Source organism: Phasianus colchicus, chromosome 4, assembly GCF_987193195.1.
Source record: "Phasianus colchicus chromosome 4, bPhaCol1.hap1.1, whole genome shotgun sequence".
NCBI lineage: Eukaryota > Metazoa > Chordata > Aves > Galliformes > Phasianidae > Phasianus > Phasianus colchicus.
The window spans coordinates 68,651,258-68,669,006 of record NC_143439.1 but is presented as its reverse complement, the minus strand read 5'-3'; the positions used below and the strand labels follow the sequence as shown (position 1 = coordinate 68,669,006).

The 17,749-nt window shown below is 35.6% G+C and overlaps 1 protein-coding gene across 4 annotated transcripts in view; it reads left to right on the top strand.

Moving 5' to 3' along the window:
* The window catches only part of CTNNA2 (catenin alpha 2), a 465,672-nt gene that overhangs the window by 412,125 nt on the left and 35,798 nt on the right, over positions 1-17,749 (top strand). For all 4 annotated transcript variants that reach the window (XM_090139884.1, XM_090139885.1, XM_031588179.2 and 1 more), the window contains 3 exons: positions 519-719; positions 10,923-11,074; positions 17,303-17,416. In XM_090139884.1, the coding sequence (XP_089996010.1) occupies positions 519-719; positions 10,923-11,074; positions 17,303-17,416 (467 nt within the window). The remainder of the gene's footprint in view (positions 1-518; positions 720-10,922; positions 11,075-17,302; positions 17,417-17,749) is intronic.

Below are 17,749 nucleotides of genomic sequence, written 5' to 3'. Positions count from 1 at the left end.
GAATGAATGGAGCAAGGGAGATGAACTGCTCATGCACAGACTCCCTGCTATTAGCAAAGACCATTTGCTGTTATCTTTTCAAAATGGTTCATTTTCTTTTCTAACTTACTTATGCACAAATGAAATATCCATATTAAACGCTTATAGAAATGGGTAAATTAATCTTCAGGAAATTGCCCAACTGTTTATTAGAGTATCGCATAATATCTGTCCATGTTCTTTTTTGCAGTGAATTTTATTACGTTAGCCTTATCATAGAAGTTAATGTGATACTTGAAATTAGTGTCACTGTTTTTCAAACAAATGCAGATTGGCACTCTCAGCATAGGTGAGAGTGCCCACTACATTTTAAAGATAAATATTGCATAAGGTAAATAACCTTAGGTTCTAAGGTAAATAAAAATAAATAATTTTTAATGTATTTATGTTTCTCTTTTACCAAAATCAGTAAGCTTTGCCTATGATGGAGAGTAAAATGAAATGAGCCTTATATCTGTTCATTTCTCCCTGCTTTCCAGAAAATCATATTCTGGAAGATGTGAATAAATGTGTGATTGCACTCCAAGAGGGAGATGTTGATACCCTGGATAGAACTGCTGGGGCCATCCGAGGCCGTGCAGCCAGAGTCATTCACATCATTAATGCAGAGATGGAAAACTATGAAACTGGAGTTTATACCGAGAAGGTACTGGAAGCAACCAAACTGCTCTCTGAAACAGGTAAGCTTGTGTGAAATATTGCTCAATCAGTGAATGAAAACAAAATCTAAGCAGACAAATTAATGACAATATATGCTTTTTGGTTCTCTATTCAGTACTACTGCAAAAGTCACATTGACGAGAACTGTGTAAGAGAAGAGTGATCCATCAAAGATGGTGTACTTCATGAGTTGCATTGTATTTGATTAAATAACACATGGTTTGTTTTCCAAGATCTCAAGCTGTATGTTATATATTTTGTGTCCCTATCAAATGGCACTGGAACAGGTAGCCCAGTGATGTGGTTGATGCCCCATCCCTGGAGTCCTTGAAGGCGAGGCTGGATCAGGCCCTGAGCAACCTGATTTAGCTGTGCTGTCCCTGTTCATTGCAGGGGAGTTGGACTAGATGGCCCTCAGAGGTCCCTTCCAACTCTAAGGATTCTATGATTCTATGATAAAATCATTACAGACATTATTCTGTGGTCTGTGCAGGTGAATGTTGGTGACTTAAGCATTTCTAATCAAAACAAATTTTCATTGAAGATTCATTCAATCAACTGAAAGTATATTATATGAAAATGTATTATCTGAGAGACTGTGAAGTATGCTAGATTGAATGGGAAAGGAAAAAAAATGTGGATTGTTTTTAATTTTTTTTTTGCCTTCACTGACAAAGAGCACAATTCATCTGACTGACTGTATGCAATTACACTTTAGGCTCTTTTTTGCTCAGTATTATCTGTTGCTATTTGTACACCTGAATTGTTCAGTCTGGGCAGTACTATCAAACACTCTCAAAGCAGAGATCTGCATTTACTCATATGCATCATACTTTGAATTGCATTTAGTTTACAGAGTAGATCTCCACTCACGGTACAAATGACCAGATATTATGTAGATGCACACAGGGGTAGACACCTGAAAATCATAGAATCACAGCTTGGGTTGGAAGGGACTTTAAAGCCCATCCAGTTCTAATCCCACTGCTGTGGGCTGGTTTCCCCCTACCAGCTCAGGCTGCCCAGGACCCCATACAACCCAGCCTTGAACACCCACAGGAATGGGGCACCAACAGCTCTCTGGGCAGCAGCACAGGGCCTCACTGCCCTCTGAGTGAAACATTTCTTCCTAATAACTAATAATAATAAATAAACAAACAAACAAACAAGATAATAAGCTAGATCTTTTCAGATTTAATGAGATAATGTTTATCGTCTAATGTTATATAAAAATTTTACTGCTAATTTTTCAAAGGATTACCTGTCAATTATAAAGCACAATTAAATAAACAAGTAATAGGCACAGTGAATGCTTACATTCTGTACTTAATGTACTTTTTGATATAATTTGATTTATAACTAAGTGCTAGAAGCTCTGGACTAAGTGCTTCTTGACAGCATCGATTTATTAATGCTGGACTCAGTGCTTACAACTGATCCCCTGTTCCTCAAAGTCAAACGTAATTACTTATTTTGTACTAAGTAAAATTTAAGAAAACTTGTGAGTAATAAACCAGGAAGAGAGAAAAGCTACCTTACACTACACGCTGCAATGCAATTTCTGTCTATGGCTTTTTAAGCTACTTACAAGGGGGCTGAGTATTATTTCTCTATGGCTGATGATTAACAAAACAGTAAGTGTTATTCACTCATTTTGTAACCCTAGGGTAAAATGTTGGTATTTAGATGACACTGCTCCATTCTGTGCCCTGCTAATTTATGCTGTGTCCTCTACCCTAGAACTGGTCTCTATCTATGTATGCATCAGTACAGCTATGCATATAGATATGCATATATCTATGAATATGTTCTTATGTATTCCTTATAGTCTTCAGCTTGAGATCTAGTACAGGATAAATCAGTGATGAGTCATTTATTTAGTCAGGCTCCACCCATAGACATATATATCAAAATCTCTGAGCAGCACAACTATAACCATCTCATCTTTTTCATTTTTATTTCTCTTTATTTTTACTTGAACTTTTATTTGTTTCTAAATGAAATACTTTAGAAAACTGTAGAAAATTTAGTTGAATTACAATAGAAGGGAAATAAGCAGAGCGCACTTCTTTTATAACTATTATTTACCTTTAACTATCAGCTCAGAAAAGGAAATCTTCTCTTAACACGTAAGCCTTCTTCTCTCAGGATTTCACAGGGGTATGTGAGTATGGGATTTGATCAGAAATATAGACACAATATTTTGGAAAGAGAAACACTAATGCACGTGCTAATGTATACTGGAAGAAGAAAGTTAATCTTTGCTGTAAGTGATATTCATAGTTTTTGAGAAAATGCAGTCATGCAAGCCTTACTTTAATAACTTTCACCTTAAAGTTTTATTTGTTTGTTGTTTTAATTTACAGCCTAAATCTCCTTTTAAAAATATAGTTATTTCTTTCCACTGTTTCAGTGCTTTCTCAGTTGTGCTTGACTAACCCACTGACTTAATAGCCAAGGACTTGTTTGAGGCTAGATTATTGTCTGAGAGAAGTATTACATCAGGATGTATTGGCTAATGTCTCTTTTTAATTGGGTACTTTTATTTTCCTTTAAAAACAAACTAAAAGCTTGACTCTCATTTGCTGAGATTCTTATAAATCTAAGATGAAAACTATAAAACCACTGAATCTATGGGTCTGACTCAGGACAAAGACAAAACACAGATTTCATTGGATGTTAAGTGTGCGCTGAAGTACGCTAAAGCTTCAGGGCTTAATTTTCATGTGTGTCTTTGTTTTCTTGGGACAGTTGAGAAAACAATGAAGTATTCCTACATCTTTAACTTGGTTTCCTAAAGAAGAAGGGCCAGTCGCTTCTTTGTCAGGCCATGGCTGTGGGTCAGGATTAGGAGCAGTGGGCAGAACCAGGGCCAGACACAGCCCAGAGATTGGCAGACAGGGATTTCTGTAAAGTCCTATTGAATTCCTCCTTGTTGTTTACCACTGGCATTTCCTTAGTGTTTTTAGAGAAAAAAATGCAATTTAAAAACTCAGAAAAATACATAACATATAATTCCGCTATATATGGTAAAAGAAAGAAGGACAGAAGGATGGGGAAAAAAGAGAGAGGAGAAAGAGAAGGTGAGAAACAAGGAAAAGGGCAAAATGTAAGGCAAGGGAATAAGAGAAGGCAGAACACAATTTCTATATGAATCTTGAGATCTTTCATAATGCTGAGCACCTCAGAAACCTGCTGAAAAGGGCCCATTGCCTTTAATAAGGTGTTCGCGATCTACTCAGCAGTTTCTTGAGAAGCTGTAACAGCTGAAGAGAAGAAGCATTAGTTTCCAAACAAACAGAACCAGAACTGGCTGGAAAGGCTTGTGGTTGTTTTCTTTGGTTTGCATTGGGATATCTGGAAAACAAGTGGGAATAACCAGTACTCCAATACTTTGGTTTACATGCTCCTGCAAAAGAAACTAGAAACTTTGGAATCATGTACTGCATGACTCAGATCAGAAATTAGAGTTTCAGCTTTTAGCATGTTTTAGAAATACCCTAATAACCCGATAACTGTTTTTTTTTGTTGTTTTTTTTTTTCCTTTTAGCTTTTCTTTTTAAGTATGTCTCTCCCTCTGACTTCTATTTTGACTCAAATTCTATATTTCATCATTATTTGAGAGGACTAAGGTTCAAAACAAGCACTCCTTGCAATTCAGCAAAAAGACTGGGAGTTTTATCAGTGAGAGTAAGACAAACTTTGAAGATATTTATCACTAGGCAAAAGCAGCTAAATGATGTTATCAAAGCTAATACTAAAATGTTGTAGAGATGGATTTTTCAGCAATGATATGAAATGAAATAAGTGTAGGAGCAAGAAGATAAATTTAAGCATATCAGTAATCAAAAAGGCATATTGACTCTGAGGAGAGCTAAAAATTCTAAAATAGAAACTATTTTAAAAATGAATGATGTTAAATTCATGTTTTATGTGAGTTCCAGGTGGTTATAGTACAACTTATGGATACCATCATCCTTACAATGAGATCCTATATCCAAGGACGTTTATGAAATTATGGCTTTTATTCTGCAAAGCACTGCCACACTTTCGAGTTTTTGCTAAACTGAAATGCAGAGATGAAGGTATCACCAACAAAAAGCTGTTAATACATTATTTAGGAAAAAAAATAGAAAAAAAGTAGTTTTATACCAAAGAGCCAGCAAAGTTTCCTTCATATTTCGAGGAAATACTTGGTTTGATTCAAAGAATTATTAGCCAGAATACAATGAGAAAATATGCAAAATATGTTATAAAATAATTACATGAGACATGTAAGAGATGATTAAATCACCGCGGTGTCTGAAACATTCAATACTGTTTCTTTTTCTGTCCATTTTCACAGCTTTAAACTGGACTATATTACTAAAGGCGAATATAATGTATTTGATTTAGATTTTTCAAAGTTTTTTTTTATAAAATCCTTCACACACAGGTGATTGGAAAATGGGAAACCATAGAGTGAATTTTAAAGTCTTTGATGGATTAAGAAATGGATACAGTTCAGAAGAAAAGTATAAATGGCCATTTCTCATCAGGCTAAAGAAAAAAAAAAAAAAAGAAAGCATTGTGTATTACTTCAGAGGCAGTGCTGTTGTTGATACTGTATGACATATTAATCAACAGGTGAATAGAAAGAAGCAAAATTTGCCAAAAGAAAAATGCATTGTTTGACACATGAGAGTACAGGAGCTTCATTATCAGAAAGATAATTTTATTTAATTTTTCAACGTAAGAGGAACATTTATCTAAGCTGAGGACATTATATTCACTGACAGAAAGGCTCTGAGTTAATTCAACCTCTCAGAAAAAAAAATGTGTCAGCAATATGAACAGTGGGGCACAGATACTCTTTACATGCACAACATATCTCAAATTAGTACATAAGACTAATGTCTAATGGGGAAATGGTTTCAAGCTTAAAGAGCATAGATTTAGGTTGAATATAAGGAAAAAGTCTTACAGTGAGGATGATGAGCCACTGGCACAGGTTGCCCAATGCTGCTGTGGATGCCCTGTCCCTGGAGACTTTCAGGGTGAGGCTGGATCAGGCCCTGGACAACCTGATCTAGTTGTGAATGTCTGCGTTCGTTGCATGGGAGTTGGACTAGATGACCTTTAAAGGCCCCTTCCAACTCTAAGAATTCTGTGATTCTATGTCCAGAAAATATAGGTAGAAAAATACAATGAAGGTTGACTGTCTCCAACAGAGTGTTTTGTGAATGTGAATGTGATTTGTACATTAATCTTTTAAAATAAAATCACTGGTATCCCTTTCATCCTCTTGCCTACACACATCTACGTGCAGATATACACAAACTTATAGCTAATGCCAGAAATGGCATTTCGTTCTGGTTTGTATTGTGTGATCCATTTTGCATCCAACAGCCCATGACTACTTTCTGGATTTAAATTTTTGAAGAGCTAAAGCTAGCTTTTATTTGGAGCATTAACCTGAAGGTAGTTCTGTTTAGTAGTAATAAAATTTGGGGGCTAGACAATGCATGTGGTTTTTATTTGCACAAGTAGGCAGGAGAATGAGTGAGACATCTGAAATTGATGAGACACGTATGTCCCTACAGCCTTCTTTTACAATCCTTGTTTGCATGCTTTTTGATGTACCCTTTCATTACATGATTGCCTATGTTTGCCACAAGGCACTTCCCTCTAATAATGTTTACCTTAGTTTTCCCCTGACATTTCCTGTTAATGACAATTCAATCAGGTCAAAACTTGAAGGGCTTTTTCTTTTACATGTGTCCATATATCACAGTACTTGGTAGCATAACCACATCATAGAATCATAAAATTGTTCAGGTTGGAGAAGAACTTCAGGTTCATCAAATCCACTGCAAATATTCCATGTTTCTACAGAGGCTATCTTTCTCTCCTATGCTGGAGTAGGTATATTCATTAACCATTTAAACAAGGAAAAGGTGAGTCAGTGAATAACAAGAAGAAAAAAGGTGGTCTTGGGCCAGATGAGCACTAGTAACACTTCATCATTTTCTCTGCCACAGCACTATAAACACCACATTGCCAGTTTTTCCTCACTTTTGCTTTTGTTTTTTACTGAAACACAGAATTTAATATCCTGAACTAATGAGCATTTACATTTGTATTGCTGGGCATTTAGCTACAACAGACATCAGTGACCACATCTCTGAGCACAGAACAGCGAATTCTGAAAAGCCAACTCAGTGACATAAAGCATAAACATAATTATATGCTAGCACTTCTTCCTATGTGACAACCAAAACAATATTAATATATATGTGTGTCCACGTCTCTGCTCAGTATGCAACAAGCAACAAAATATTTATATCAAATCTGCTCTTCTCGACAGTTAGTCTAATGCTGTCGTATGTGGTAAACTGCCTCAATAGACAGGTATAAAGCTTTTTCACTTTAATTAGCAATATGATAATCATGATTCAAATGTTGAGAATTACACTATAATCTAAGGCTACAATTTAGTGAACCGCTTATGAAGTGTTTAGAATTTTCTGATAAAAATTTTACAGTTCTTATCATACCCGATTTTGCCAAACTCTTGAGACTAAATCAGGTGACATGTATATTTCCTACTTCACCCTCCAAATCAAATTGAGATAGTGTGCCATTTTGGACAGGATATGTCAAATAAATATCTCATAACAACTATTTTTAAAATACCTGTTTAAAATCCTTAAATATCCTGGGAGAGTGTATTTCTTCCTCAGATAAATAAATTACCATTAATTAATTTATTTTTTTCAGGAGTAAAAAAATGAAAAACAAAACAACAAAAAAAAGAAACCTGAAAGAAATTTCATCCAGAAGTCTAAATTTGTTGTTATATTTCCTTTAATAAAACCTATTAAATCTAAACAATGAATTGTTTCTGTAACAGAGCACCATTTTTTCTTGTGGAGTGGGTCATTCATGGAATTTTTTTGCTATCTTAACCTCCTCTGGTAACTTAATTTACAGTAGTGCCAATCATCCTTGATAATTCATGTGATGTAACTGAGATCTTTACAAGAAGCATGGATTATATGTGTGAGATTATCAGGGACCCTTCAGCTTTCAACAGTGTGGTGGTCAAAATCTTTAGTATGGCATGTGATTTCTGAATAATTTTAACCAAATCTCTTTGGCCAACTTTTACAGTCACTTGCAGTCTATTTTGATCAGTGCTTGGCACACTAATAAATAAATGAATGCAGCTCTACAAAGAGCTTGCCAAGGGACAAAGCTGACTATGCCAGTATGTCTGAGAACAGTTATTTCTTAGGAGCTCAAGTATCTAGTTTGTCTGAGAACAGTTTAGCTTCAGAGAACAACGTCTGGTCTTAAGGTGATTGATTCCCTTAGATCTAAAGCCCTGGATATCAAAAATTGAGAATTTCTCAACTTGTCTCTGACACCTCCAAGAGGTAGCTATAATGATGCTGTTACAAGAAATTTATATATATATATATATGTTTAGTCCTGTGGACAGAAAAATTGCCTGAAAACTGAGGCCTTTTCTTTTTTTTTTTCCTAAAGTGCTGATTTATCTCTGAAGTTCAAATTCATAGCCACTGTCTCTCTACATGGTAAATAAATTGTCATCTGTCATTGAAGAGCTTCAACTCCTGATACAGACTTGTTATCTTTGTCTGAATTCTTCTTCTCAGCTTAAGAATATCCCTTTTTGTACAATATATGACAGATAAAAAAAACAGGAGTTTTTATGGGTACAACTGAATTGGATATTTACCATACGTCGCTGTCACGGAGCTCTTCAAGTGTGTCCCAATAACCTTAACAGCTCTTAACTCAATTTTCAAAAACTTTACTGCGATAAATGGTAACTTAGAAAAACCTTTAGGAGCTAGCATCTAATTAGTGTAAGATGTTTTTTCATGCTTATCTAATCAAAACTAAGCACTGAAGTAAAAATACAGTCGGCAAGCAAGTAAACAATTCATAATTAAGTTTAATAGCTTTTAAAAACAGATAATTTTCATATGTAATAATGTAAATTAAGGACTAATCTGTAGCCAGATCATCAAGGTTAAGATTGTTGAAGCTTTCACATGCAATGGTCATGTGTAACTGTCAAAAACCTTACCAAAGTCAAACTGTATCACAGTTAGCAGAACAGGTTGCCCAATGACATTGTGAATGCCCTCTCCCTGAAGGCATTCAAGGTCAGGCTGGATGGGGTTTTGAGCAACCTGCCTAATGGGAGGTTTCCCTGCCTGTAACAACAGGGTTGGAACTAGGTGATCTTAAGGGTCCCTTCCTACCCAAACCATTCTACGATTCTATGACAGTGTTTCTCTCTCCCCATTATTTAGTTACTGTCAGGAAAACGTTGAAATGTTTTGATACACCCAATTTATGACAAATCTTTTGCCTGTCCAACACCTGCTCATTATTTACAAAATAAAACATTATTGCTTTACGTTATGTTTCACTTCTCTCTGGGTACTGAAAATAGATTGAATGTTCTATAACTCTTCTGTCCTTTACCTTTCTAAAAATAGATGCTTACTTTTTTCTCTAAAATCTCTAAATCTAAATTTAAACATTTACTGTTATTGCTTTTTAACTTCTTAAGTACTGTAGATTAAATTCTGTATACATGAAGATATATTTGATAGATATATTTATGTATGTTCATATAGATAAACTGTCCCTTCCTAATTCAGGTCTGCTGCATTTACTATTAATTGTATTATTAAATACCTGATCACATCTGCTGATTAGGAAATTCTTGACAGAAATTTAAGAATCCTAAATATTAGGATCCTTTGCCTCCTTTTCTGCTGCTATTTTTGCAGCAGCAGTTTCTAACTTTGTTGTTTTATCCCAGTGACCCTAAATATATTTATTTTGATTCTTAGTTAACTTGTTTTCATTATATTTTTAAGTACTGTTTTTTATTATTATTATTCTTAGGTTAGAGTTCATTATGCAATCACATTAGTCTCCTAATATACTTTCAAGTGTTCCATTAATTAAGATAATTTGATATATGTATTTACTTCCATCCCTCTTCTACTTAAAATGTTTCCCCTCTGCTTAGCAATGTTTTATTAATGTTTACTTTTTTGAAGTCTATTGTCAATATCACTTTTTCCTGTTTGCCCCAATATATTCCACGCACTTTGCGCTTACTGAACATTATCTGCATGAAAGATTCAATTCAGTTCTTTCATCTTCGTGCGTGAACAAACATATATAAAGTCAGCATAAGCAAGATTTAAATAGATTAATCCCTTTAAAGTTTTCCCTTTTAAGAAAAAGCATTCAGTGAGTATTACTGAAATGCCAGAAACTGAAAACAACAGTAAGTGCTTCCAGTTGTTCTTCAAAATGTAAACTGGTCTTGAGTCATGTTTTTGTGTTGTTGTTTTTTATTTATTTTTGCTTTAAAACAGATGTTAAGTGAGATGCATAAAATATACTGTTTTCAGTATGAGTAAGAACAAATTTAAGGGCATCCATTTAAGAAGAAAATGTGGTTGTCTGCCACAGTGAAACTTTACTTCCTAGGAGAAATTATTACTTTTGGTATTACAGTTACTTCAAGGAAAGCTGTTAAGTATTTACATAAACAAATAATTGCTTTAAGATATGTTTCATAAAGCACATGCTACACTTGATAATACCTTTACCTTATAGCTATGACTACTTTTTCTAATATATACAAGATGATAATGAAGAATATCTTTTGATATGCCTTTACAGAGGTTGCTTGCTAACTTTTGCATTCCAGAGGTGTTTTGTCCCTTTTACTATTCAATATGAGCCAGACTAGAGTTACCCAATCTAAATTAGTAGGTGAAATAGTTATATTTTCCTTTGATCATTTGATATAAATATTGTACTGTGTTCATTCCAAGTTTAAAGGTTTTAAAAGAATTTTCCTGATAGCTCAGATAATGAGCTATTGATGTCAGATAGAAGTTAGTAAAGAACCAATTAATTAAAAGGAAATTTTTATATTCTTTATTATTCAGCTAGTGGCAAGACTATGAGAATGGCTGTTTTGTTGCTAGTAGAAGATGTGCCAGAGCTCTGTACATAAAGCATGCGTGTAAAACTGCCCTGTGAACCTTCCTAGGTCTTGAAGTTGTGACAACAACATGTACCATGCCTACTGAAAAGTGTTTATGCCCAAGGGCAGGGAGAGAATGTTCACGGAAGGAGGTGTCTAATCTTGTTGCCTTTCATTTTCTTTAATCTAGTTATGCCACGTTTTGCTGAACAAGTTGAGGTTGCCATTGAAGCGTTGAGTGCGAATGTCCCACAGCCATTTGAAGAGAACGAGTTCATAGATGCCTCCCGCTTGGTTTATGATGGAGTTCGTGACATCAGGAAAGCTGTTCTGATGATAAGGGTATGTAAGGCACCCGGGAAATAAAAGCTGGGGATTGAAGCAAAGTGTCACACACTGAATAAGAGGAATGGAAAAGCTACTTGGACTCAGCCTTGTTTCATAATTTGCCAGAAAAGCTTGATATCGAAACGAGCATAAAATAAAAATCTATGCAGAAAAAAAAAAAAAAAGTATTCTTAAGAAAAGAGGTGAGGGGATGAGCAAGAAAATATTATTTAACTACTTAGGAGATTATTTGATCACAACTGCCCATAGATGGAAGCTCAGTATTAAGTAGAACCGCTTCCATAGCAGTAGCAATATATTACCAAGATTTTCAAACTTTGTGTAGAATGTTTTTTTAATGTATGTGTGCTGCCTAGGATATGAGGTAAGTCTGGTTAAAATCTAAATGAATAAATAAATAATCTTGCTGCTCCAGTGAACCTCTGCAGGGATGGTTTTGAATGTTTACTGAGCTAAAGAATGTGTCATTTCGTTGTTGACTAACCAGTTGATTCAATTTGCTCAGGCATATATAGATTTTTATTTATTTATTTCTTACCTATCAAAATAGTTGTGAGTATAGCTGTATCTTACTTTTCAGTCTAGTCCAAAGTCAAGTATTTAAAAATAAAAAAAAAATTGTTTTGGACATCTCAATTTAATTTTTTGTATGAAAAACAATTTACCTGCCCTGATGAAAGCCAAATACAAATGAACTCATAGTGAAGATCTCAAAGAATACTGTCTCTTGTGAAGCAATAGTGGTAAAGCAACAACTCACTCATCTGAGCAAACATATAACATACACTTTTGCATGTGAATCTACTATAGCACTGACTGAAGCCTTTAGGCAGTTGGAGCACTCCAAAATTGCTTCATTTTAGTCATTATACATGTCACAATACATTACATTAACATCTACACAGAAAGCTTTTGGCAGTCTTGATTTTTTAACTGCAAAATATAAATCATGTTCCTGTACCCTGTGCAGCCCTCAGGTAGCCTAAATTATAGGCATTGTTGGAGCAAACACATCCTTTTTAGAGATGTGCTACATTGGAATATTTGCAAGACTTCTAGACTGGAATAGAATAAGATCTGTTCTTCCTTTGACTGTACAGTTTCTTAGTCTGTAACAGATGTTTCTAAACATTTCTTTTGGACAAGAGAACCTCAGGGAAGGTTCAGGTTGGATATCAAGAAAAGGTTCTTCCCTAGAGAGTGGCTGGGCCCTAGAACAGTCTCCTCAGGGCAGTGGTCAAGTTCACTGGAGCTGCTGGAGTTCAAGAAGAGTCCCTCCTTGGGATATCCTATGATTCTAGAAGCCACTTCTAAGTACATTTCAGTCTTCAACAGTCAGACGTTTAAAGTGCTTCATAAGATGCAATTATGGCACGGGTACTCCTACAGACCTATTTTCTTCAGTCCCCTACGCAGTTTTTCTCCCAGGACCCACTTGCACATCTGTCCCACGGAGGTTGCTATGAGACTTTCCATCCTGAATGAGATTTTTGGCTTAGCAAAAACCACCATTTTAAGTTCACTTATTTCAGTGCCATTTTGCTGTTATGTTAATCACTAGCTTGCAAAGCTGATCAGCATGCAGGCTTCACAGTCTCCTTAGAAACATCCCAGGTTACTTTTGCAATTGTATCACTACCACTTTTCACTCTGTATGTGATACGAGCTAATGAATTCTGCTTACTCAGATTAGGAAGATGTATTTTTGCATTCAGACAATTAACTTATTTATGGAGCTAAATGTAGTGCTCCTTACCCAGGCAGAGAACTAAAGCAAATAAATGGTCTCATTATCCTTGTGAATTAACTGGGAAAAATCACATCTATAAATTTACATAAACCAGAGTTTGCTGACTCAGAACCTTATTTTCTGTAAAACACAATTTAGTTTAAGTTTGAGATACTTTCTAGTATTCCCATCCGGACATCTCATGTTGAAATAGAAAATGCAATTAAGGGGGTAGATATTATGCTATAAAAGACAAAGTAGAGAATATTTTTATCTAATAATTTCTTAATTCCTGCACACTCAGGCTGCAAAACTTCTTGTAGAATTATATATATATATATAAATATAAATCTTGCAAACTTTTTAGAGCATCTGCCTCAAACAATTATTTTCAGGCAGTAATTGTTTGAGAGTATGCTATGGAAGATTAAAATTTGTCTGAGATGATTCTCTCATACCATTGAGGAAATAAAGCCACATTTCAAATTATTTTTTGTTATTATTATTATTTTAGTAATCTGAAGGAAAGGGGGAAAATATCTTCTCTTTTTCCTTGGAAAGGGTAGAATGTAATGTCTGTTTGGAGGAGGAAGGAGACTCATTTTGCATTGGGGGCTGTTATAATCTGTACAGAAGAAAGATCACTTTCACAACTGAAGAAGTAGTATAAATAAATTTAGGAGTATAATTATAGAATCTAAAAATAAGAAAATAATAGCTTTGTTCCAACATCGTTTTAAATTACAGCATAGGGAACAAATTACACTTTGTGTTTTTTTGGTTTTTTTTTTTTCATGAATTCTTGTGAAATTCACTCAGATGTTAGATGGAAACTTGCTCTACAGCTAGGAACAATCAAACAGCACCTTTCCACATTCTTTTGCATCTCTGAGACCACTCTCTTCACACACGGCCTTTACTGCTGGCAGCCTTGCTAATAGCAAGGCTTTTTTTCTTTTTTTAATCAAGAGTGCACTTCTGAATCCAAACTCCAGTTTTTACCACTTGCTATACTTTGGTCCACAATATGGAGCAGTCTTAGAGGACATTAACTTGACTGTTCTTGGTAACTGGGGAAGATGTGCACATTAAATACACTCCTGGCAGTGTGGGAATTTCATTCCATGGGAGCAGACCACACCTAGCCTGAATAAAAATGAGATGAGATTAGTGTGAGGTCTCGAATAGTTTGGATGTATGAATCCTCTCCTACTTTTCCACACTTGTTAATATGGGCTTAGCCTTGATAACCTAGGAGATAAGCACTGGGATGAAATCCAAGATCCTGCTACATCCCACACTCTCTGGAAAACTAGACTTAGTGCAGGACCACATCAACTTTTAAAACAGTCTATCTCCAAAGGGCACTACAGCAGAGTCTGTTGCCTGTACTGAGGGCCTTTTGCTTTTCAAGTGTTTGTACAGTTAGTTTTTACTTTAATCATTAAACAGCTGAAGACGTGCTGTGAGAGAGGTTCTTTGTCTTTGCCACTCAGATGGTGCTTGAAGCACCTGAGTCACTGTGGCTGCAGCTGCCTTTGTAAAAAAAAAAAAAAAATGTCCAGAATAGCATGGAGTGAAATATAAAAGCATATTATAAAGTCTTTTTTTCTCCTTAGCTTTTAGAAGTAGAGAGTATTTTAGTGGTAGAAAATAGAGAAATATTTTCATTTCTACTCGTTACAAGGTTAACTTGACTTGATGTTTACAGTGCTGAATTTCTTACAATTGCATCTTACAGTTTTTAAGCACATAGCATAGTGAGTCTCTTTATCTTCAGTAAGTATTTTTGAATTGGTGAAATATTAAACAAATAGCTTTTATAATTCTACGTATCGATGCCACTTTACATCTAATTCATGCACAAGTGGGTTGATGGTTGACTAGATGATCTTGGTCTTTTCCAATGTTTTTGATTCTATGATAAATCACACATTCATACTGGCATTACAAAATCAATGACTTTTTAAAATCTATTGGTTTTGAAAATGGCTCTGGCTACTTCTTACACAGCTGGTTGTAAGAGTTTTGTGTAGAAACTGTCCCTGATCTCACATCCACGTTTCCTTAGTTTTTATGGCCATAGATTCAGATTTCTGCAGGCACAAATCAGTCCTTCTGTCATCCAACTCAGATAAATTAAGTAACAGACTGTTGTCTTGGAAACTGGGTTTTAAATACCATGGTCTTGTTAGTTGTGCACAAAAATTGGAGTTCTTCTGATATGTTTGGAAGACTCAGCTAAGGAATAAAAATGCCTTAAGTAAAGGTACCTTCTTATATATTTTTTTTCTTTTTTCTTTTTTTCCATTGTCTCTAAGTGAATCAGAGAGATTAAAATTGAGGCTGCATCTCCAAGACATCACATATAGCAAAGCAGCAGCACAACAGTGAAAAGCATCCCATGTGTTTGAAATGGGAGCCTACAGTTAACAATTCACTACTATTCTTCATCCTAATGAAAAGCGTAGCTGTTTTTGCAAGAAAATGAGGGTGTTGGATTCTCCACACTTGAAAACCTTAACAAAGTGAATCTGAAAGTTAGTACTGGATTAGATCTCATTTGCAGATTGGGAAATACTGGAGTTTCTTGAATTGGTAGTATGTTATAACTGTTCCATTGCCTTATCCTTTTGTTTGGCATTGCTTTTCTCTGAGTTCCAGACAATACTGATTAAGTTTCCATTTTTTTAAAGACCACAGATATTAAGATTGTGAATGTTATGCAGAAAGTGACAGCAATGTGTTTTTTTCTCAATGTTTCTTTAAGAATAAATGACCTGAACATGGAAGTTTGAGAATGTTTCATCTCTTTAATAAGAGTCCTCCTGTGCTTAGTGTGCTTACACTACTGGGATGTAATATTTTAAATATTCCACCTGGCTTATCTCTCCAGGTTAAACTATTATAGCCCTTACTCTGCTGCAACTCGGACTACAAAAAGCTGGGAAGGGGCCGCTTGTTATCTTTTATAGTCTTATATATATAAAAGTGTGCAGACAAAAGAAAAAAAGTGTACCTTGGGAAGGGTGCTGTTTTTACAATGACCAGTGTGACTGACTGGCTGATTGGACTTGGAAGATGGGGAAGAGTCAGCTGATTTGCAATGAAGGGTCTGAAACATTCCACACTGCTCCTGCTACAGGCTAGAAGTGAGCCTTATAACTGGAAATCCTCTGTCTTGCTTAGGGAGGTATGTGCTGTTTGTTAGTAGCTGATTTGCTTATGACAGATTTTAAAGTCACATCCTGCCCTCAGGTTGTTTAGGAGAGAGAAGATATTAAGTGATTAAAGATGCTTGGACAAAAAGACCATTGGACATTACAGCAATGGTTGCAATCGTTCCTTTGTTTGTTATGCCAGAGGAGAAAAGACATTCATTTTCTAACCTAGATTTCATTTTCTCTCCAACTTGCTAGGCATGTTACTTGGGCATGTGTCTCTTCAGAGATGCTGCCAGTGTTTCATTACCACACTGTCATACTTGGTTATTTCTTCCTTCAGTGCTCAGCATCAAAATATGCGTCTAATTCATTTCAGCCATGTGAAGATGGCTGTGTTTTTTCCTCTCATCATGTGCACTTTACCATGTAGTTAGCAAAGCAGCTGATTTTTCTGTTACAGTGATGTGCACTTCATGTTGGAAACCAGGCTGTAATATAAATATCAACAAAAGACTTCTCTACATTACGTTAGAGGGTTTGGACCAGTTCCTGGTGACTGTTAATCTTCAAGATAGAGCTGTAATGACAACTGGCAATGATTAGCACCTCTGCTAGGAAACTTGACAGTGCCTCCAAGCAGGAAATTACAGCGTGACTGACTTCTTCAGTGTTGGTTGCTCCTCTAGGTTACCGCTAAAGCATGTGGGTAGCCAGTAGGATGAGGATCTCTCTGTAATTATTATGATCTCCTTTTTCTTTTACTACATCTATCGTACCAACCAAAGTTACTTGTGGACAAACTGCTTTTATTAGACGCTGTTCAAATGACAAAAGCAATATAATCTTCCATTCTGAGGCCTATATCTGTTCTTAAACTATCCATATAGAATATAATACTAAACATTGGCTTAAAGTAGGCTGTTTCTCTCTGCATGCATACATATTTGGAAGACTACAACAGTTTCAGTATCCACTTATAAATGAAATAAGATTGTTTTGAAATACTGCATTCCGGTTGTTAATGTTTCCGTAAGATGTCTGTTCATGGAACTACATTTGTCACGTTAACAGAATTAAGAAAAGTTGCAGCAAGGTAGTGATAAATGCCATCTGTAAAGGAAACTCAAGTTGAAAGAACTTAATTTTTAAGACAATTCAATTTTGGTTCTTGACTGAGAGGGCACACAAGTTAATTTAAAACAAAAGAGAAACTGTGTTTTTGGGGCAGGTAGTCAATGAAATAAGAGCTTACTGTACACAGGATTTGTATCCTTTATAAGCTTGTCATCTCTTCTCTTGCTTTCTTTCCCTCTCTCTCTCTCTCTCTAGACCCCTGAAGAGCTGGAGGATGATTCAGACTTTGAGCAGGAAGATTATGATGTTCGCAGCCGAACAAGCGTTCAGACTGAGGATGACCAGCTTATTGCTGGCCAGAGTGCAAGGGTGAGTGTAAACCCCATGTATGCTAAGTGTTGGTGTATCTGCAAATGAAAATTATGCCTCAGAAGGCAAATGCAGTGACTTCAGGTCTTCGGGGTCGTGTAAGACATAATAGCAGTAATCTAGCCCTGGTAGTTAGAGTTTTTCATGTCCTACCTATCTCAAAAGCACTGAGTTTATTGAATGATCTGGTGATGCATTGTATGAGCTGTTTGCTCTCGAAGGCCTTATAGGTTTAGAATGTACTGTAATTATGGGAGTATTCAGCAAATTAAAAATAAATAAATAAGTGTTGTCAAGGCACCAAACACCGTATCCAGAGAAATCTTACATTAG